Source organism: Diabrotica virgifera, chromosome 2 (genome assembly GCF_917563875.1).
Source record: "Diabrotica virgifera virgifera chromosome 2, PGI_DIABVI_V3a".
NCBI lineage: Eukaryota > Metazoa > Arthropoda > Insecta > Coleoptera > Chrysomelidae > Diabrotica > Diabrotica virgifera.
Window position 1 is genome coordinate 248,803,633 of NC_065444.1, and position 23,424 is coordinate 248,827,056.

The window sequence follows — 23,424 nt, forward strand, 5'->3', positions numbered from 1 at the left end:
ATTATGCTAATTGGTTTGTTGGGATAGTGATAGGGTAAACAGACATGTTACGTAGGTTAAAACACAGTAAGATTTCGAATTTGGAATGGATCCTGAAGGAAGATGCGTATGTGAAACGGGTGATGTTTTGTTAGAATGGAGAAAGACAATGCTCCAGGAGTTGCGTATTAATTGTAGCAAAGTATGAAATGTTATTCTAGGCTCTTGTACAAATGTGATGGTCTTAGCTCTTAGATGTTATACGAGCTAAGACCATCACATTTGTACAAGAGCCTAGAATAACATTTCATACTTTGCTACAATTAATACGCAACTCCTGGAGCATTGTCTTTCTCCATTCTAACAAAACATCACCCGTTTCACATACGCATCTTCCTTCAGGATCCATTCCAAATTCGAAATCTTACTGTGTTTTAACCTACGTAACATGTCTGTTTACCCTATCACTATCCCAACAAACCAATTAGCATAATTTGGACGTACTAATATGACAACAACTAAGTTGCAACGCAATCCTTGTAACGGCATGTAAGTAGATTAGAACAATATTACTATCTCTTTTATTATTACTACTTTGAATTTGGAAGCATATTTAAGTCAGTTTATGTTTATTTTGTTTGTTTTTTAATGGTTAAAAATTTTAATTTCAACAAATTCAAACTGTATGCACCCATTTGCACATACATGACTATGAGCATTTTTACTCATAGGTTTGACTTTGTATATACCAATATTCTGAAATGTCAACAGTTGCAAACCTTTATGTCAAAAAATTTTATAAAAATTTTTTAAATTTGGCTTTCTATTAACATCTCTTCAATCAGACACTGGTCTAACACAAGTTTTCTCTTATTGTAGCATTTAACTACTTGTAACGCCGACCTGAAGATGATCTGTATATTGTAGAGATCGAAACCGGTCGTCAAAGTATAATTAAATGATTGTGAGTAAGTCTGTGTTTCATTACTATATTTAATATGGACTCACATATGCAACCCATTCAATATTTAAAGACAAAAAGTTATGCGATAAAATAACGATTGTCCTGTGATATACCCGAATGAGATGCCTATGACCGATACTAGTCGTTCGTAATTTATGGAATCGATTTATCTCTGGAAGCTAAGTATGTACCTAGGCGGACCAATTTTCGTTTTTCTAAATAGAAGCTTTCTGGGCTGTTGTAAAAACTAATTAACAGGCGCCATCTTTAAAGAGCTCCAGCGCCTTTAGAAGCATTTTCGCACTAGGTGATTTGGGTTAAAACTTAATATTTTGAGCGCAGGAATTTACAGCTAAAATATTTCCAGTTATTAATGAATTTTACTTAGAATTTGTCCCTGTATCGATTTGTTGAATTTATCCCTCTATCCGTTTATGGGGTTATTTTTAAAAAAGTTGGCACCCACTTTTATTTCTTGAGGTATCCTCTAACTACTAACCAATTTTCATGAAAATCGTTGACGGTTCAATGAAATCGTAGATAAAAACCTTCGGCGACTGCACTACAAATATTTGCAATACTTTATAATAATATAAAGAGTACACAAAATAATAAACTTGTGATTTTATTTTAGGTTCTGGAATTGTCTGCACTTTCGATGTCAATAACACTTCACATCCCACAAGTCGTATTAGTGCTCGAAAGCAAGAAAATTAACCTGTATATTTTGGGATTTCTAATTCATCTATTTTTTGCGAAAATATTCTTCCTGTTGCACACAATATGTTATCCAAGATATTATGTAGTTGATTTAATCCACGGAATACTTGGATTACTATTGGTCATAGTCTTCATCCCCCTATTTTGGATCTCTGACCTAAAGTTTGATATGAGCCCTTTCATTGAAAAAGACACTAAAAATATCGCCCAGAATACAATTAAACTTGAACGAGAAGGCCGACTACACCCCGTGGATGATATTGTGACTGTAGTAAGCCACAAGCAGGTAATAATTAAAAAAAAGGTCCAACAAAAACAACAGAACCTTCCAAAGCCTGACTCAGGAAATGGGGTCCAACAAAAACAACAGGACCTTCCAAAGCCTGACACAGAAAAGGGGGTCCAACAAAAACAACCGGACCTTCCAAAGCCTCACACAGAAATGGTACTGAAAGTTGTGCCAATCAAACCAAACGATTCAATGGCCTAAATATGTATTTACAGTTTTTGACGACGCGACGACTAGACTAGCGTATTTGATGATGGATTTTAACATTATAATATATAGTGTATAATCACATAATATATCGTACATTATATCGTAGGTTTAAGTTTTGCTTTTTTACTTTGTTAACAATTATTGTACAACTTATACGTTACTATAATTAGATTCTTATTTGAGTTCCACAGTCGCTAAATATTTCATCCAAATCTCTATTATATCGGATTTACTATCTTCATCGTATTTTTATGATCCCTGTAAGTCAAATGAGTCCCTAATTACACACAATTACATATTTGAATCTGAGATCAAAATATGAATTGTATTTACAGACATAGATATAGACACAGTCCTACATTCCCTGTAAACGTGGATTCCAAAAACTTGGTTATTTTCCTCCATTTCTGCCGGTTCTTTTCTTTTTCTCTCAAATCTCATCGATTTCGCCATTTCTTACCCACTCAGTATTGTTTTAAAATTTTAGCACTTTGCTTTCCCATATCTCTGCTTTTTTCTTTCTTACTTAGGCACCTTTCTACCTTAAGGTGTAAGGCTGGTGGAGTTGAGTTTTGCATTGTTGTCTCCATGCTTTCCAATCTTTTGTTACGTTTCATACACTTTCCAATATCAATCCTTTCTTCTCGACTTCTTTTCTGATTTCATCTACTTTCATTTACCCTCATAACTCTAAGTATTCCTCTCTTTTGTTTTTTCCCTACACCTTCGTTTCAAACATTTGGTTTGTTAGTCTCTCGTTCGCCATTCTGCAAACGTGCCTGAACCATCTAAGTTGTCCTTATACTATTTTTTCATTGATTGGTTCTAGTTTAAGAACCTCATTTCCATAGCATTGGCCCTGGATTTTTGTCTCCTCTGTCTTCCCGTCAATGTACATGTCTCGATGCTATACACGATTGTTAATCTAACGACTGCCGTGTTTACCTTCTCATATCTTCCGTTTTTACCGTTTTTACCTTCTTAAATCATAGTGTTAAATAAGCTTCTTGCTCATCCCATTCTCTCATTTATTTCCATGTCTTGTTTACAATTTGATTGAATTATTACTCCTAGTTATTTAAAATATTCCACCTGCTTTAGTCGTTTCACGTCTAGTTCTATTCCGTGTGTCTTCCTCGTATTTGAATTTATTATTGTTTTTTTTTTCTCTATATTTATTTTCATATTTATGTTTGATCGTTCTTCTTCTACGATTTGAAGATTGTTCTGTAAGTCTTCTCTGTTTTCTGCTATCAATAACATGTCGTCTGCAAATAGTAGCTCCGATAGTGTTGAGTCTGTTTCATTTACCAGTATCCTAAGGTTACTTTTCTCATTCTTCTTTTGGCTTTCTTTATTGCTTCATCGAGTACCACTGGACTCAACACGCATCCCTGTTTGACGCCTTGATTTGTGGTAAATTCTCTGGATTCCTCGTTATTGGTTCCTAATTGTATTATTTTTGTACATATCCTTTATTAAGTCTCTTATGTTCCTGTTGATTCCCCTTTCCATTAATGTCTTCCTTATGTCCTTTCTTCGGATTCTGTCAAACGCCTTCTTCAGGTCGATGAAGCATATATGTATCACTCTATTCTTATTGCTTATTTTCTTTTTTCTTTCTGCTGGTTCATAGTCAACGATTCTCTGGCATACAATATCACCGTGGGTTTGAATACTGTCTCGTAATCAAACAGGTTATCTGTTCTTGACTCATCTTTGTTAATTTTTTGCCTGTCCCTTTACTTTCTTTCCCCGTGTTCTTACTCTTAAATTCTGACACTTTTTTAAAACTATAGCCTTTTAATTTTGATATATTTGTTATTATTTGTTATGTCTGCCCACATTTCCATATGGGTACTGCTTTTTAATTTGGTTTATTTTTAGTCTGCTTCTTCGTCAAATTTCTGGAAAACTTCTATACCTTATAATTTTCGTACTCCGTTATGTCGCCTTTTTATAGACCGGACAAATAAGAACGCTATTCCATTGTTTGGACATTTCTTTGTTTTGGCAAACTGCTAATGTCAAGAGGAACACTCTTTCTTCCAGTCTTTCGCCCCCTTCTTTAAAAATTGCAGATAAGATACCACATTTCTCCTGCAGTTTTGATATCACTAAGGTGTCTAATTATTCCTTTAACTTCATTCAAAAGTGATTCCTCTCACGCCCCTTCTTCATATTGTTGTAAATTTTTATTTCCCTCTAGTTCCTCTTGTTAGTCTGTATTTAGCAGATCTTCGAAATACTCCGCTCATCTGTTTAATTTTTCTGTGGTTTGTCCTAGAAGTAAATCTTCTTTATTTCTGCGATACTTTGTATTATTCTTTTTAGATTCGCTGAATTTTTTAACTTCATGGTAGAAATTCTTTTACCCTTTTTTGTGTGGGGTTTCTATGGTTTTCAATGATTTTTTTCTAGCTTTCTGCAAATTTTCCTAATTTCTCTTCTTCTAACCACATAGTTTTCGATCGCATTTTGAGTATTTTCTCTGGGTTACAGAAATACCTTGCTGAAATATCTTTACCAGGACTTCTTTTTCAACTCCTTTTAGTTACTTTATACTTCACTGGATGATTTATTTTCGGTGTTTTGTTATCAATTAATACAATATTCAGACATACCCTAATAAATTCAGTGTGACAATAATTGTTTAATAAGGTTTTGTATATAATCAGCTTTTTTAAATTTATATATACCATAATATATCCATATTATGTATTATTGTATATACCTACACATGACCATTTTATATTTACCCATATTAATATTTTGTACATATTATGCTAGTCAAAATACAATAATATCTTTTTATAAAAAATACGCTGATTGTCCAAATTGTGCAGTAGAATCAAGATGAATAATTTTGATAATAATACTGATATATGACAATATTTTCACTAATTTTTATTATTTCTGTTAAACTTAAAACTTGATTTCGACAAATTTTTTTTGGTAATATGTATTTTTCTTTTTGGGGCCATCATTACATACTCGATATTATTACAAATTAAGTGTTTCGACTAGCACTAGAATAGTATTCTTTTATTTTTATTATATCATATATCATATTATATATTTTATTTTTAGTTTTATTATCCTATCACTATATATCATAGATTTAAGTTTTGGTTTTTTACTCTATTAACAATTATTGTACAACTTACCTTCTTCTTCTTCATGTGCCGTGCTCGATTATTGAGCGTTGGCTATCAAATTGCCTATAGTAATTTTGTCGACGGCAGCTCGGAAAAGTGATGCAGAGGATCAAATCTGTTAAACCATTCTCTGAGGTTTTTAAACCATGACGTTCTTCTTCGACTTGGCCCCCTTCTTCCGTGCAACTTAAACTTTACTATAATCAGGTTCTTATTTCCTTGCCAAAATCGCCACATATTTCATTCAAACCCCTTGGTGTATCGGCTTTACTATTATTGTAATTCTCTTTACCTCTCTGTGAGTCTAATTCGTTCCTAATTACACTCGATTGTAAATTTGAATCTGAGATCAAAATACTGATTATTGTATTTAAATATATAGAACAGTGCTATAGACCTTGCTTCCAAAATATTGGTTATTTACCTTCATGTTTTCCAGTCCCTTGGTTTTTATCCCCTTCATTAATCTTTTATCTATTTGTTTTGTCCGTATCTTTTTGCCTCTTCTTCAAATTTCTTGAAGATTTTTCTAGAGGTTTATTCATTATCGGGAAGGGTTTTTAGATTACTCCTAAATAGTCCTGATCATCATTAATGGGGTTACAACTCTTCGTGAGTCTTTGCCGCGTTTGCTATTGCCTTCCATGTTTGTCGGTCCTGTGCCACTAAATCTCATTGTCTCACTCCTATATTCTACAGATCGTCTTTGACTGCATCTTTCCACCTTTTTCTAGGCGTCATATAGACCTTCTTCCATCTAGCCTTTCCCAGAACACATTGTTTATAAGGCGATTGTCGTTACTGCGTATCACATGCACTTCCCATCTAGGTAAGTCTATTGGACTTTATATATCTGAATAGATATTCGTTTCCGTTATTGTATCTGCGCCTCCATTCGTTTGTCACGCTATCTCTGCAAGGGCCATATATCATTCGAAGGATTTGACGTTCCCACACCAGCCATTTATTTACTTTTCTTTTTGTTAGCGTCCATGTTTCGCTTCCATACGCAACTGCTGGTCGTATTATGGTCTTAAATATCTGGGTTTTTGCACCTAGTGAAGGAAGTTTTGACTTCATTAGATGTTTCATTACAAAGAAGGTTCTGTTTCCTGCCATTATTCGCGTTTCAACTTCTCGCTCTATTTTGTTGTCATTTGTGATTGCAAGATATTTAAATTCTTTAACCATAGTGCTATTATACCTTTATAGTTCCCGCTCCCTGATTTGTCACCTTTTTTGTAGATCAGAAAAATACGAGCGCTATTCCACTCTATCGGCATTTCTTCCTTTGGCAAAACTGCTAATATTAAGCGGAATATTCTTTACTTCAGTCTTTTGCCACGTTCTTTTAAATTTTTATCTGAGGTACCACTTTGTAATATAACATTCATTAAAATAGGACGGCTGCGTTGGATGGGACATGTAGAAAGAATGGAAGAAGGCGAAATACCAAACAAAATATTCAAACAGATGCCAGTAGGAAAAAGAACAAGAGGAAGACCGAAGCTGAGATATTTAGAACAAATAGAAAATGATATAAAAACCTTAAAAATAAAAAACTGGAGAAAAAAAGTACGAAACAGATCAGAGTGGAGAAGAATCCTGGAACAGGCCAAGACCCAGAAAGGGCTGTCGAGCCAATGATGATGATGATGACCACTTTGTAATTCCGCTCATATATGTTTAATTCTTTTTAATTTTTATTTGATTTTAAATTCCCAATACTTCAGTGCCGTACATCATATTTAGTTTCACATTGACCATGTTGCTGAAATTACTACCATTTTGGCATTTTGGTAGCACATTAAGAAATACCCTAATAAATTCAGTGTGACAATAATTGTTTAATAACATATTCTATATAATCAGCTTTTTTGTGTGTAAATATGTACATACATAAAATATATTTTAACCATTTTAGAATAAGGTATTCTATAATCAGTTTTTTTATATTTATACATACCATATAACCATATATCCCTATATATAATAATATATCCCTATACATAACAATTTTATATTTATCCATACCAATATTTTGTATAATATGCTGGTCAAAACACAATATCTTCTGAATGCTGATTGACCAAATTGCACAATAGATGATCAAAATGAATAATTTTGATAGTAATGATAATATTTACACTATTTTTTAACGACGATCATTGCCGCTATACTTTTAAACTTGATTTCCACAAATTTTTTCCAGGAATGTTTTTCTTTCTATAGCGATCACTACTCATTATAATATTTTAACATTTTTTACCGATTTGCTCTTACAAAACTACAAATTCCTGGAAGAGTGTTTCGACTAGCGCTAGAATAGTGTTTTTGACAGTTCTTGATGACGATTTGTGCATTTTAGAACCGAGTTGACAAAATTATTGTACATCATATGTTTAACAATATATATATATATATATATTCTATATAATCAGCTTTTTTGTACATATGTATCTACATACATAAAATATAGCCATATATATTTTAACCATTTTAGAATAAGGTATTCTATAATCAGTTTTTTATATTTATACATACCATATAACCATATTATAGTATATTATATATCTCTACACATAATAATTTTATATTTATCACTATCAATATTGTGTATATGTTAGTCAAAACACAATATCTTCTGAATGCTGATTGACCAAATTGCACAATAGATTCAAAATGAATAATTTTGATAGTAGAATTGATAATATTTTCTCACTATTTTTTAACGACGATCATTTCCGCTATACTTTTAAACTTGATATCCACAAATTTTTTCCAGGAATTTTCCAGGAATTTTCTTTCTGGAGCGATCACTACTCATTACAATATTTTAACATTTTTTACCGACTTGCTCTTACAAAACTACAAATTCCTGGAAGAGTGTTTCGACTAGTGCTAAAATAGTGTTCTTGATGACGGTTTGTGCATTTTAGAACCTAGTTGACAATTATTGTACATCATAATATGTTTAACAATATATTATATATTCTATATAATCAGCTTTTTTGTACATATGTATGTACATACAATATAGCCATATATATTTTAACCATTTTAGAATAAGGTATTCTATAATCAGCTTTTTTATATTTATACATAATATAGTACCATATTATAGTATATTATATATCTCTACACATAATAATTTTATATTTATCACTATCAATATTGTGTATATGTTAGTCAAAACACAATATCTTCTGAATGCCGATTGACCAAATTGCACAATAGATTCAAAATGAATAATTTTGATAGTAATATTGATAGTATTTTCACTATTTTTTAACGACGATCATTGCCGCTATACTTTTAAACTTGATATCCACAAATTTTTTCCAGGAATTTTCCAGGAATTTTCTTTCTGGAGCGATCACTACTCATTACAATATTTTAACATTTTTTACCGACTTGCTCTTACAAAACTACAAATTCCTGGAAGAGTGTTTCGACTAGCGCTAGAATAGTGTTCTTGATGACGATTTGTGCATTTTAGAACGTAATTTACAATTATTGTATTATACATTATGTTTAACAATATATTATATATTCTATATAATCAGCTTTTTTGTACATATGTATCTACATACATACAATATAGCCATATATATTTTAACCATTTTAGAATAAGGTATTCTATAATCAGCTTTTTTATACTTTTATACATACCATATTTACCATATTATAGTATATTATATATCCCTATACATAACAAGTTAATATTTATCCATATCAATATTTTGTATATGCTAGTCAAAACACAATATCTTCTGAATGCTGATTGACCAAATTGCACAATAGATGATCAAAATGAATAATTTTGATAGTAATGATAATATTTTCACTATTTTTTAACGACCATCATTTCCGCTATACTTTTAAACTTGATTTCCACAAATTTTTTCCAGGAATGTTTTTCTTTCTGGAGCGATCACTACTCATTATAATATTTTAACATTTTTTACCGATTTGCTCTTACAAAACTACAAATTCCTGGAAGAGTGTTTCGACTAGCGCTAGAATAGTGTTTTTGACAGTTCTTGATGACGATTTGTGCATTTTAGAACCGAGTTGACAAATATTCCTCATCATAATGTTTAACAATATGTATATATATATATATATATATATATATCATTATACATATCATAGATTTAAGTTTTGCTTTTACTTTGTTAATAATTATTGTACAGTGTATACGTTATGGTAATAAGGTTTTTATTTTTCCTTTCAACAATCGCTAAATATTTCATCCAAACTTGCTGGTATACCGGCTTTACTATCATCATCGTAATTGCCTTTCCTATTTGCAGGTACTATCATCATCGTAATTGCCTTTCCTATTTGCAGGAAAAAATCTTTCCTAATTACACTCGATTACCAATTTCATCTAAGATCAAAATACCAATTGTATTTATAGACACCAGAGCTACAGGCCTCGTACCACAGGATTCCAAATACTTGGCTATATTCCTCCAATGTTTCCAGTTCTTTTTTCTCCAATCTCTAAGGCGTATCATTATTTTCTTCTATTTTCCCATTTCTCTCTTCTTCAGTATTGTTTTAACATTTGACCGCCTTTCTTTCTCAGATCTCTAGTTTCTTTTCTTCCCGTTAGTTCATAATACTCGTTTCATACAAACATCACCATGGGTCCGATTACTGTCTTGTAGACTCACAGTTAACTGTTCTCGATACATTTATTGCTTTCAGTATTACTTTTAATGACCCTACGGCTCTGTCCCCCTTCTTCTTTTGCAGATCTGTAGATATTTTGTCTACGTCGTTTGTCCGTATCTTTTTAAGTATTTACCTCTTTTTTAAGTAAGTTACAGGCTACTTCTAATAGTTAGTTATTTTCTTCTTTTGCAGATCTGTAGATATTTTGTCTACGTCGTTTGTCCCTATCTTTTTAAGAATTTATCTCTTTTTTAAATTTACTTAAAAAAGAGATAAATGCTTAAAAAGATACGGACAAACGAAGTAGACAAAATGTCTACAGATCTGAAAAAGAATAGTAGTTATTAATAGTTACTACTAGAAGTAGCCTCTATCTTACTTAAAAAATAGATAAATACTTAAAAATATACGGAGAAACAACGTAGACAAAATATCTACAGATCTTCAAAAGATGAAGGGGGACAGAGCCGTAGGGTCATTAAAAGTAATGCTGAAAACAGAAAATGCATCAAAAACAGCTAAAAACTGTGAAGAAAAGAGAATAACTGTTATTTTCTTGGTCACTTATTATTTCTCATCTCATCTTTCAAAGTTATTTACTCGCACGTCCCTTCTTCATATTCTTGTCAATTCTCATTTTCCTCTAGTTCCTTTTGTTAGTCTATTTTTTTTAAGTTTTCCGCCCATTTATTTCATTTTTCTGTCGTGTCTCCCAGAAGTAAGCCTTTTGTGTTTTTGCAATACTTTGCATTATTTTTTTTTCTCTGGATTTTTTAAATTTGTGGTAATAATGTTTGACACTTTGTATATGTGGGCTTTATGTTTTTCAATTGTTTTTGAGCTGTTCTCTTTTCTTCTTTCTGCCAATTCGTCTAATTACTCTTCTTCTAACCACATATTTTTTGATCGTATTTTGAGTATTTTCTCTTTATTACAGACATAACTTGCTTATATCTTTCACCAGATCTTCTTTTGCTACTCCTTCCAGTTATTTTACACTCTTTATATTGGATGATTTATTTTCGGTGTTTTATCATCAATTAATAATTATTGGTAACTTATTCAGATGTACCAACCTAACAAATTCAGTATGACAATAACTGATTAATAAGGTATTGTATATAATCAGCTATTTATATTTATACATACCATATATTATATTATATTATATTATATATTATACCTATACATAACCACTTTCTATTTATCCACATGTATAATATTTTGTATAAATATGCTAGTCAAAACACAATATCTCCTTCACGCTGATTGTCCAAATTGTACAAAGGAATCAAAATGAAAAATTTTGATCATGTACTGACAATTTTTTCACTATTTTTTAACATCACTTCCGCTACACGTTAAAGTTGATTTCGGCAAATTTTTTTCAAGAATATTTTCCTTTCTAGACTGATCATTATTCTTTGTAATGTTTCACATTTACTACCGTCTTGTTCTCACTAAACTAAAAATTCCTGGAAGTGTGTTTCGACTAGCACTAGAATAATGTTCTTGACAGTTAGAACCGAGTTCACCATTATTGTACATCATATTATAATTGACAATATGTATATATCATTATCATAGATTTAAGTTTTGCTTTTTACTTTGTTAACAATTATTGTACAACTTATACGTTATGATAATAAGTTTATTAATTCTTTTCAACAAGCGCCAAATAGTTCATCCAATCTTCCTGGTATATCGGCTGTACCATAATAATCCTAATTTTCTTTTCTCTCTGTAAGACAAATCTTTTCCTAATTTTATTCGATTACAAACTTGATCCGAGATCAAAATACAAATTGTATTTACAGGCAACAGAGCTACAGGCCTTGTATCCTGGCTTCCAAAACCTTGGTTATGTTCCTCAATTGTTTTCGGTCCCTTGTTTTCCTTCCAATTTCTCAGGCGTATTTTTGACAAGTCTTACTTTACTGCTTTCGACCATTTCTTCTTTGGACGTTCTCTTCTTTTTTCCCATTTCTCCCTCCTTCATTATTGTTTTAACATTTGAGCACCTTTTTTACCAAATCTCTAGTTTCCTTTCCTCCTGCTATAATTTATTTCACGTTAAGAATAGAACATTGCGAAGATATCCCCATGCATTTGTTATGAATGATAGAAGCGCGCCGATACCACGCCGTACTGATTAAAATGAATCATATATCGGCAGTCGAGTAGCCACCCGTGCCCGAGAGGTTTGTCAACACTGATCTCCAAAAGCGTAACGTTCTATTCTTAACGTGAAATAAAGTATAGTTCATAATCTACATTTCATACATACATTACCATGGATCTGATTACAGCCTCGTAGACTCACAGTTCTCAGACCCACTGATCTTGATACATTTCTTGCTTTTAGTATTACTTTTAATGACCCAACGGCTCTGTCCCCCTTCTACTTTTGTAGATCTGTAGATATTTTGTCTACGCTTTTGGTCTGTAACTTTTTAAGCATTTATATCTTTCTGAAGTATTTTATAGGCTAGTTTTAATAGTTATTTTCTAGGCCTCTTATTATTTATTTAACTTCATTCAAAGTTGGTTCCTCGTACGTCCCCTCTTCATATTCTTGTAAATTTTCATTTTCCGCTAGATCCTCTTGTTATTCTATATTTAACAGATTTTCGGATGTACCCAGCCCATCTGTTTAATTTTTCTGTTGTTTCTCCTAGACCTAAATCTTCTTAGTTTCTGCAATACTTTGTATTATTCTTTTTAGTTTCTCTGGATTTTTTAACATCGTGGTAGAACTTCTTAACCTCTTTGAATATGTAGGATTTTTTGATTTTCAATTATTTTACTAGCTGTTCTCTTTTCTTCTTTCTGCAAAATCTTTTAAATCCTTTTCTGCTAATCACATATTTTCCGATAGTATTTGAGTATTTTCTCTGTTGTACAGATATAACTTCTTTTTCTACTCCTTTCAGTTACTTAACACTCTTCATATTAGATGCTTTTTGTTCGGTGTTTTGGCATCAAATGGTACCTACCGTATTCAGATAAACCAACCAAATAAATTCTGTGTGACAATAATTGTTTAATAAAGTATTCTATATAATCAGATTTTTATATTAATACATACTATATATACATTATACATATTATATATTTTTTATATATAACTTATACATAAACATTTTATATTTATCCATATTATGTATATGCTAGTCAAAACACAATAACTTCTGTATGCTGATTGTTTAAATTGTACAATAGAACCAAAAGGAATAATTCTGACGATAATATTTTCACTATTTTTAACATCATTTCTGCTATAATTTAATTTTCATTTCGACAAACTTTTCTCAGGAATATTTTATTTATGGAGATTTTACAATTTTTACCATCTGGCTCTCACTAAACTACAAATTCCTGTAAATGTGTAGCGACTAGCACTAGAATAGTGTTTTTGACAGTACTTGACGACGCATTTGATAACGGATTTTGACACTATATTATATCATATTATTATGTTTGACATTATTTATCATTATATATCATAGATTTAAATTTTGCTTTTTTACTTTGTTAACAATTATTGTACACCTTATAGGTTATTATAATAAGGTTCTTGTTTCCTTTATACAATCGCCAAATATTCCATCCAAACTCATTGGTATATCGGATTTACTATCATCGTAATTTTGTTTACCTTCCTGAAATTCTCTCTCTCTGAACTTTTTCCTAATTATACTCGATTACATATTTGTATCTTAGTTCAAAATGTTAATTGCATTTACAGCCATAATTTTCTTAACTGTCTTTTACCAGGTTTTGTTTCCTGCTCTATCCAGGTACTTTACATCCTTCTTATTACATGGGTTTTTTCGGCGTTGAACTATCTCAGCCTATCCTCTCTCGTGTTGACATCTTTACTCCGAACAATATTTACTCCGAACAAATTTTTTAAAAAGCACTGGATGAAGCAAATGAAGGCAAAAAAATCAATGGAGAATTGACAAATAACATCCGATATGCGAACGATACAGTGGTACTTGCCAGAGTAGTATCGATGAACTGCAGTATCTTATGGACAGGGTACAAAGAGCGAGTGCAGAAAGAGGACTTAACCTCAACATAAATAAAACAAAATGGATGCTGGTCAGCAAAACTCGAAAACATGCCAGACAATTGAAAATTAAAAAACCAATTAATTGAACACGTTGACTCGTATATATACCTTGGAACAGTTGTCAACTGGAAATGGGATCAAACAACCGAAATACGATCTAGAATTAAAAAGGGCAAAGCAACATTTAACAACATGAGAAATATATTCACCCATTCCGACATATCTCTCACACCAAAAATACGGCTGCTAAAATGCTATGTATTTCCAGTCTTGCTGTATGGACACTAACGGAAACATTAATGAGGAAGCTGGAGGCATTCAAAATGTGGGTGTATCGACGTATACTCAAAATATCCTGGACGACTCACACCACCAACGTAAAGGTATTGCGCCGAATGGGAAAACAAAAAGAAATCTCTTTCACAATTAAAAAACGGAAACTTGAATTCCTCGGTCATATTATGATACATGATAAATATCATATACTCCAACTGTTTATATAGGGTAAAATAGAAAGCAAACGAGGACCCGGCAGAAGATGACACTCATGGCCAAAACTTACGCCAATGGTTTGGACTAACATCGATCGAGTTATTCAGAAACGCCGCAAACAAAATTAAAATTGCTATGATGATAGCCAACGCAACGTCCGCAACGGACAAGACACATGAAGAAGAAGATGGAAGTCTTTTCTTTCATTTTTCATATTCTGCACTATGGTTCACTTTCCTTACCTAGTTTTTTGGATAGAACTTTTCTTAAACGACACGTTCAGTCACCATTTCCGTGATCGTTTTATTCTCTCGTTTTTTGAGGTTCATCAAATTTTTCGAGGGTTTTTGTTATCAATATTCTTGATTATCTTCTAAGTATTGATTTGCCCTTAAATGAGTCTCCATTTTTTATGATTCCTTATAAAGGGACGATTCCGAACAATACCGCAAACTGCAAACCGCAGACCGCAGCGACAGACCTACTGGTTCATATGGTTTCTTATGAGCTGTATGTCGAGTAGAGCGGCACTGTCGCCGCCGCACGCAGAACGTCGCCACCGCAGACCGCAGTACTCCACCAGAATCAGTAGTGTCGCCGACCGCAGAGCGACAACACGTATTTTTGCTGTTTCCAAATTGACTGAAAAGTGAAAAGAATTGAATTTCTTTTGAAAATGAGTATTTCAAATGAAGAATAAGAGCAATAATTAATTAATTTTGTACCAAAATATTAAAGATATTTACGACGCAGGATTCCTTCAAATTGTCTATTTTTAAATAGAGACTTAGTTGACTTCCTTTTTCTTTTATAATGCAAAAGTAAAAGATCGTCGTCATCTTCTTCTTCCATAAAATGATATAACATTAATTCATCGCTGTTCGTTGCGTCTGACATCCTACTTATACGATTTTTAATACAAATTATACTATTATAAATTCCCATCGTGCAATGCTGCTGTCGCTATTATGTAGATTCCGTGCAGTTCTGCTCTGAATTGGCCTGACCGCAGAAGACACTGTCGCTGCAGTCTGCGGTTTGCGGTCTGCAGTGTGCAGCCACTTTCGGAATCGTACCTTTAGCCACTTCTAAACCTCGTTTCCTGTAGCATATTTAGTAATGCCACAGAATGATTTTGGGCCCACAAAACCTTGTTTTGCAAAAAAATCTGTTCTTTCATTCCTATTCCCTTCATGATCTTTTTCTTTACGTGCCATCTCCGTGACAAGGTTGGCAATCATCATGGCCATTCTGATCTTAGATGCTGCTGCTCTGAGTAGATCGATTGATGTGCATCCGTACCATTCCCTCAAGTTACGCAACCATGAGATTCTTCTCCTTCCTACACTTCTCGTGCCCTGGATTTTCTCTTGTATAATTAATTGAAGTATGTTGTATCTCTTATTACGCATAACATGTCCCAGGTAATGCAGCTGTCGTATCTTGATGGTTTACAATATTTCCATTCTTTTGTTGACTCTTCTCACGACTTCTTTGGTTGTTACATGCTCGGTGCATGATATCTTCAGGATTCTTCTATACACCCACAGTTCAAATGCTTCCAACTTTTAGTAGTCGAAGCATTAAGTGTCCATGCTTCTATCCCGTAAAGCAGAGTCGAGAAAATATAATACTTTGTCAGCCTACTAAGTCTAATTTCAGTTCTAATGCACAAAATTCCTTTATCATTTTATTGAAGATTGTTCGTGCTTTCTCTATTCGAACTTTGATTTCTTTGGAGTAATCATTTGTGTGATTAATTATTTGCCATCATATTTGCAGTTTTCAACTTGTTTTAAAATTTTACCTTTAATTGTCAGGCTTTCATCATTATTTTGGGTTTTTGTGATCCTCATAAATTTAGTTTTCTTGATGTTTATGATAATCCATATTCTTCTCCATACTTTGTTGCATTGACCTTTATTCCTGCTGTTTCTCCCTCAAGAGGTCTTTTCATAATTTCTTCAGAGTATGCATTGAACAGTAGTGGTGACAATACACACCCCTATCGCACTCGTCTTTTAATTTCGAACTCTTCTGAAGTTTGATGACCCGGCACCCATATTAAAGACACTATCTTTTGCCAGCTTGTTGATGACATCTTTGCAGTTCCTCACCAATTTTGATTTTTTGAGTCAGTTGCGCATTTCTTACTTATTTTTGTTTCTTAAATTCCCAACACTTAAGGACGTTACATCATAGCTAGTGCCACGGTGATAGTGTTAATGAAATTACTTCCATTTTGACCTCAATTGGTACCATATTCAGATTTACTCTAATTCCTTTTTATTTCCTGATTAGTATAGATTTAATAAACTCTCCTATACAACATTTACCCGAGTATTAAAATATATTCTTCTTCTTCTTTTTGTGTAGACATGACCCTGTCTGTTTTTTCAATGTGCCTCCAGTAAGTTGCCATTCCATCGTTTTCGTGATCTTCAAACTTATCGTCTCCCTTAGTACTCTATTTGTTGTGATTCGGCTTATGTGGTCGTTCCATTCTACTATTCTGTTTTTTACCCAGTTATTAATGTTGTCTACCTTGCATCTCCGTCGTATATCTGCACTTCTTCTTCTTAAAGTTCCATCTCATATCGGAGGTTGGATATCATAATGGCTATGGTCACTTTGTTGGCTGCTGCTCTGAACAGTTGTAATGAACTACCGTTAAACCATTCTCAAGGTTAATCAGCAAGGAGACGCTTCTTCTTCCTATGCTTCTTCTTCCTTGGATCCTTCCTTGCATAATAACTCTCAGCAACTCATATTTTTCTCCTCTGGTAATGTGATCCAAATATTCCAGTTTTCTTGTTTTTATACTGTTCATAATTTCTAACTCCTTATTTAAACGTGGTAGCACTTCAACATTGGTAATCCTTTAAACCCACTGAATTTTCAATATTCTTCTGTAAGACCACATTTAGAAAGCTTCTATTTTTCTTATGTGTTGTTTCTTCGATGTCTAAGCTTCCATTCCGTATAGTAATATAGAAAATATGTAGCATCTTAGAGCACTCAATCTGAGAGGCAACTAAAGGTCTTTGTTTGTAAGCAGTGTCTTCATTTTTATAAATGCTTGCCTTGCAGTTTCAATTCGGACTTTAATTTCTTGACTTTGGTCATTTTTGGCATCAACACAGGTTCCCAGATATTTGTACATATTTACTTTTTCTATTTGGGTTTGCTCTAGTATTTATCTTTCATTTCCATATTGTGTTTTTGAGACAATCATAAATTTAGTTTTTTTCTTGTTTATTTTTCTGCACTTCTAGCTCTATTCCAATATATCCGTTCTTTATTTGACCATTGTTTGTCATTGCACTTATCTATCTAAACAATCTCGTCTCAGTCAAATGTATTTCTTTTCTGCTTCATATTGATTTCTTTGAGACTCCTCAATTTTGGTCGTAAAACCTTTGTACCATACATACTTTATTTTTTACATTAAACTCTGAGACCTGTGGCTTAAACGAATGCTGTTTCCTGATCAGTAGTTTTAAGCTCCCTCTGGTTCAATCCTAAGATGGCCAGCGGATTCCCGCTTCATATAACTTATATTAGCATTGCAATGAGATAGGGTGTGAATAGGATTCTCTTCTTCCATTTCGCATTTTCTGCATTATGATTCACCCTCCATACCTAATTTGTAGATTTGTTTTCTTAAACGACACTGTCCTCGGTTTTAATCTCTCGTTTAGCGAGGTTATTTTCTTAGTCTGGATTTGCCCTTGAGTGGCTCTCCATTTCTTTTCATGATTCTTTATCAGCCATTTCTAAACCTTATTTTTTTAGCAACTTTAGTGATGCCACAGAATGGTTCTATGCTTATAAATCTTTCTCTCAAGAAACAAAGCTTTGCCTTGTTTTACCAACAAATCAGCTCGATCATTCCATCCTATCCATAATAAAGACACCTTATTATCTTTTGCCAGTTTTTTAAAGAGATATGCAGCTCCTCTGTAGTTTTTTCATAATGTATGAGCTACGTACTTCATGTTTTTATTTGTTTTAAATCCATATACATAACTTCAGTAAAGTGCACAACTAGTTGTTACTCTGACCATGCTGATGATATTTTTCCCATTTTGGCATCAATTGGTATCATATTGAGACCTACCACCCTAATAAATTCTTCATCATCAATGACGTTACAACTCTTTGTGAATCGTTGCCGCGTTTACTATTGCCCTCCGTGTTTGTAGGTTCTGTGCCACTAATTCCCATTGTCTCACTCCCATTTTCTACAGATCTTCTTTGACTGCATCTTTCCACCTTTTTCTAGGCGTCATATAGACCTTCTTCCATCTGGTCTTTACCAGAACACATTGTTTATAAGGTGCTTGTCGTTACTGCGTGTAACATGCCCTGCCCATGTGAGTGTATTGATCTTTATGTATCTGACTAGATTTTTCTTTCCGAATAGAGACTCTAACTCGTTATTGTATCTGCGTCTCCATTCGTTTGTCACGCTGGCTCTGCAAGGGCCATATATCATTTGAAGGATTTTACATTCCCACAACAGCAATTTATTTACTTCTCTTTTTTTAGCGTCCATGTTTCGCTTCCATACGCGACTGCTGGTCGTATAGTATTATGGTCTTATATATCTGGATTTTTGCACCTCGTGAAAGAAGTTTGGCTTCAGTAGATGTTGCATTGCAAAAAATGATCTGTTTCCTGCCATTATTCGCGTTTTTCGCTTTATTTTGTTGTCATTTGTGATTGTTGCTCCTAGATATTTAAATTCCTTAACCAATTCGAAGTTATGACCGTTTATAGTAATGTTTTGCCTTACTCGCCATCGTTGTTGTTTTGAGACGACCATCTATTTTGTTTTGGCTACATTTATTTTAGACCGATGTTTAAGCAGCTTCTTCAAAGCTCCAGAAAATCTCATTAACATCTAATGTTGATTGTGCCACTGATTGTATGATTTTTACTCCCCGAGCAGTTATGTCTGGTTTGATTTTTGGATAAATTTTTCGCATGGCATATTCTAGGGTTAAACAACAATGGGGACAAAGGATCTCCCTGTCTCAGTCCAGAATTTAGGCAGAAAGCATTTGATATTTTCCCCCTATTCTAACTTGTGCAAAGGAGTTACTTACACACGTTTGTGTTACCGTAGTTAGTCTCTTGGGTACGCCGATCTCGATCATTGCCTTCCATAATGTGTTCCACTAATAAATTCAGCATTACAATAATTGTTTAATAAGGTATTCTAAATAATCAGCTGTTTTATATTTATACATATATGTTTTATAAAATATACATACATTATGATATTTTTTAAGTACTTATAACTTCTTTGTATATGCTAGTCAAAAGAAAATATCTTCAGCACCCTGATTATCCAAATTGTGCAATATAATCACAGGTTTTGTAGAAGTGATCAATATTTATTATAATATTCACTTGTTTTTACAATTTTACTCGTACTGAGCCACAATTTGCTGGAAGTGTCTTTCGACTAGCAACAGAGTAATATTTTAGAGATAAGTTAACTCGAAAAATATCTTACGACATTCAAGAAAATTACACCCATCCTATTTATTCAAGTCACTTGAAAACTGCTAAAATACCTTAGAGAAACCTTTGCCATTTGTGATCTTTGTTTATCAGAAAATACACACTAAAAAACATTTTCACTTGAAAAGCTAACCTTTTAGCTACGCGAAAATATACCAAATAACAAAAATGTTGCCGAAATATAACATCAGCTATTTTAGGTACCTACACCTTTTTCGTCGTAAGATAAGCAATCGAGTTTTAGTTTTAATTACTACAATTATTATTTTTAATTTTTATTATTATAGTTATAATTATTTTAAGGGATTGTTCTAATAAAGTTTTGCAGCATCAAATTGTGTTTATTTAATTGTTTATTTTTTAAATGCCACACCAAATGTTTTCAAAAACAAAATGAGTATTTTGTCAATGCTATTTAAATGGGATTCATTTTTTTGAATCCTGAGAAAACTAATAAGTATTTTTGAAAAATTTAAACGCATAATGAAATATTACGTTATTACCGAGGGCCGAAAGTGTCTGAAAACTTCTATAATGTTTATTTTAATAAGTTACAGGGGTGAAAAACTAAGAGAAAATTTAGTGGGATTTTTAATTTCAAATCTCTCATTCAAAAGCAACTTTTTATTCATTCTAAGGGACTTTCGGCCCTCGGTAATAAAGTAATCTTTCATTCTGCGTTTGAATTTTTCAAAAATACTTATTAGTTTTCTCAGGATTCGAAAAAAATGATTACATTTAAAATAAGTACATTGAAAATTTTGACAGGCGTCAAAATGTTCCCTTCCTCTTAAGAATATAATCAAGCCATCAAAAAAACCTAATTATAAGAAGTGTGTAAAATAAAAGGCTAAGTTTCTATAGCTAAGAAACATCTGACAATGGACAAGGCTAAATTTTAAAAAGCTAATAAGAACAGCTGAAGACAGAGAAGAGTTTGCAATTGTAGTAGCCAACCTTAATTGAGGAGAGGGCACTTTAAAAAGATGAAATAAAAAATTCGGTTTGAGATTTTAGCTGTTTATACAGACTAATCGTAGACATGAGGACAGTTTCTTCTTCTTCTAACTTTATATAAGCAATTCTGCCTATTCATTGAAGGGTTGTTGCAAGAAGAAGAAAAGTATAAAACGCACATAAGGATTAGATGGACTAGATTATTAGGAATTAATTAGTGAAACTTGTATTACACTTATTAAAAAACTGTTGTACTGGCGTCTTCACAAGAAGAACTGGAACAAATTATGATTAGGCTAGGCACGGTGAGTACGGAATATAGTTTAAAAATAAATATACAGAAAATCAAAGTAATGATCATCGATAGAATCAGAATAGTCTAAGAGCTAGAACCGAAAAATCATCGTCATAAGTAATATGGAGTTTGGCATGTGAAATGTGTCTATTGCATATTCATAATTATGACCCCTTTCAGGCTGACACCTCAGTGGATACAGAAAGTAGCAATAAGGGATAAAAGGGGAAAGTTAGTGTAGTCTTTAAATGTTTTCACCTCCTATTTTGATAAAACTCCATCGATTTCATAAAAATTGTCAACTAGTTAGAGAATACCCCAAGAAATAAAAATTATTTGGTGGCAACTTGCACTTTTACCCTGGGGGTGGATACCACCCCTTCTCGTTAGTGTAAACTATTTTATTAAAAATAACCCCACAAATCGATAGAGGGACAAATTATAAGTAAAATTTGTTATATCATGTTATTAAAATAAATCATTACTTTTTGAGTTATTAAAGATCAAAGATTTATGTGTTTAAGAGCACATGCGTGAAGTTACCGATGATAAAAAGAACATATTAATTAATTGTATGTTACTAAAATATTATTATTATATTATTTCGATATTATAAATTTAGAAAAAGTGTATTCGAATATGTCAAATGTACCCATTATTGGACACCCCCAGTTTCTGGACATATTCAGTTTATATTGATATAAAAAATTCAATTAAATATCGAAATAATATAAAAATAATATTTTACTAACTTACAATTAATTAATATGTTCTTTTTATCATCCGTAACTTCACGCATATGCTCTTAAATAGACACATTTTTGATCTTTAATAACTCAAAAAATATTGATTTATTGTAATAATATGATATAACAAATTTTACTTGAAATTTGTCCCTCTATCGATTTGTGGGGAATTTTTAATAAAATTTTTTCACCCGCGGGATGGGGTGATATTCACCACCAGGGTAAAAGTGCAAATTGACACCAAATCAGTTTTATTTCTTGAGGTATGCTCTAATTAATCACCAATTTTCATGCAAATCGATGAAGGTTTGACAAAATAGGAGGTGAAAAACCTTTAATGACTGCACTAACTTTCCCCTTTCATCCCTTATTGCTACTTCCTCTATCCACTGAGGTGTCAGCCTGAAAGGGGTCATAAATGTCAATATATAATGGACAAATTTCACATGAAAAACTCCATATTACTTATAGACCAGGGGGCATCTGTAAAAATATTAGTACATTTGGACGTTGAGCGGTGACTCAAATTTTTTTGCAGAAATTGCTTCAAAATAAATCAAATAATAATATCTGAGTTATCCTCTCTCTCAAAAAGGTCCGGAACATTGTTTAAATAATCAAAATGTCAAAAAATTAAGGAAAAATTCGATTTTTTTCTTGGTTTTTTGATTATAACTTTAAAAGTATTCATTTCCAAGAAAAGTTGTGCTAACATAAAAGTTGCGTAATTAAGTTTCCTACAATACAGAATTAGTTAGATATTTAAAAAATAGTCACCCTTGTTGCAAAATAGCAATAATTGTGAAAAAAAGATACAAATACAAGTATTCGCATTTTACGTTTTTCAACCATTTTTGCTAGACTCAGGACCTTCATATTTCACCCTGAAAAACTTTATGATACACTTAAACAACACTGTAAATATCATTAGGATCGGTTTAATAGATTTTGTAAAATAAATTTTGCAATCCAGCTTTCGTAAAAAAAAATTCATTTTTTCAAAATGTTACAGGACTGAAAATAAAGCAGATAGCAAGTTGAAAATTTTTTTGCGTATAGAAGTGCACTTTACATTTCATTTGCAATTTTGCAAAATTAAAATCGATTAACACCACGGCGTCAGGAATTTTTTTAAATAAACATTAATTATTGGTGCTACGCGCAGGCCAGCGGATAGTTTGCTCTGATTGGGCCTTCCAATGACCTTTGACAATAATTGATACATTTTAATTTTTATTACATTTCGATATAAATAAATAAATTTGTTTATTGCAAAATAAAAACACTACTCTATTCTTTGAACACTTTTATTAGCAAAAAC

General features: G+C 32.4%; 1 protein-coding gene across 1 annotated transcript in view; it reads left to right on the plus strand.

Annotated features, from left to right (window-relative positions):
• Window positions 1–20,440, plus strand: part of LOC114326530 (uncharacterized) — a 56,229-nt gene extending 35,789 nt beyond the window's left edge. The window contains exon 3 of the mRNA XM_028274925.2: window positions 1,578–20,440. Within this exon, the coding sequence (XP_028130726.2) occupies window positions 1,578–2,153 (576 nt within the window). The 3' untranslated portion in view covers window positions 2,154–20,440. The remainder of the gene's footprint in view (window positions 1–1,577) is intronic.
• Window positions 20,441–23,424: the final 2,984 nt, after the last annotated feature.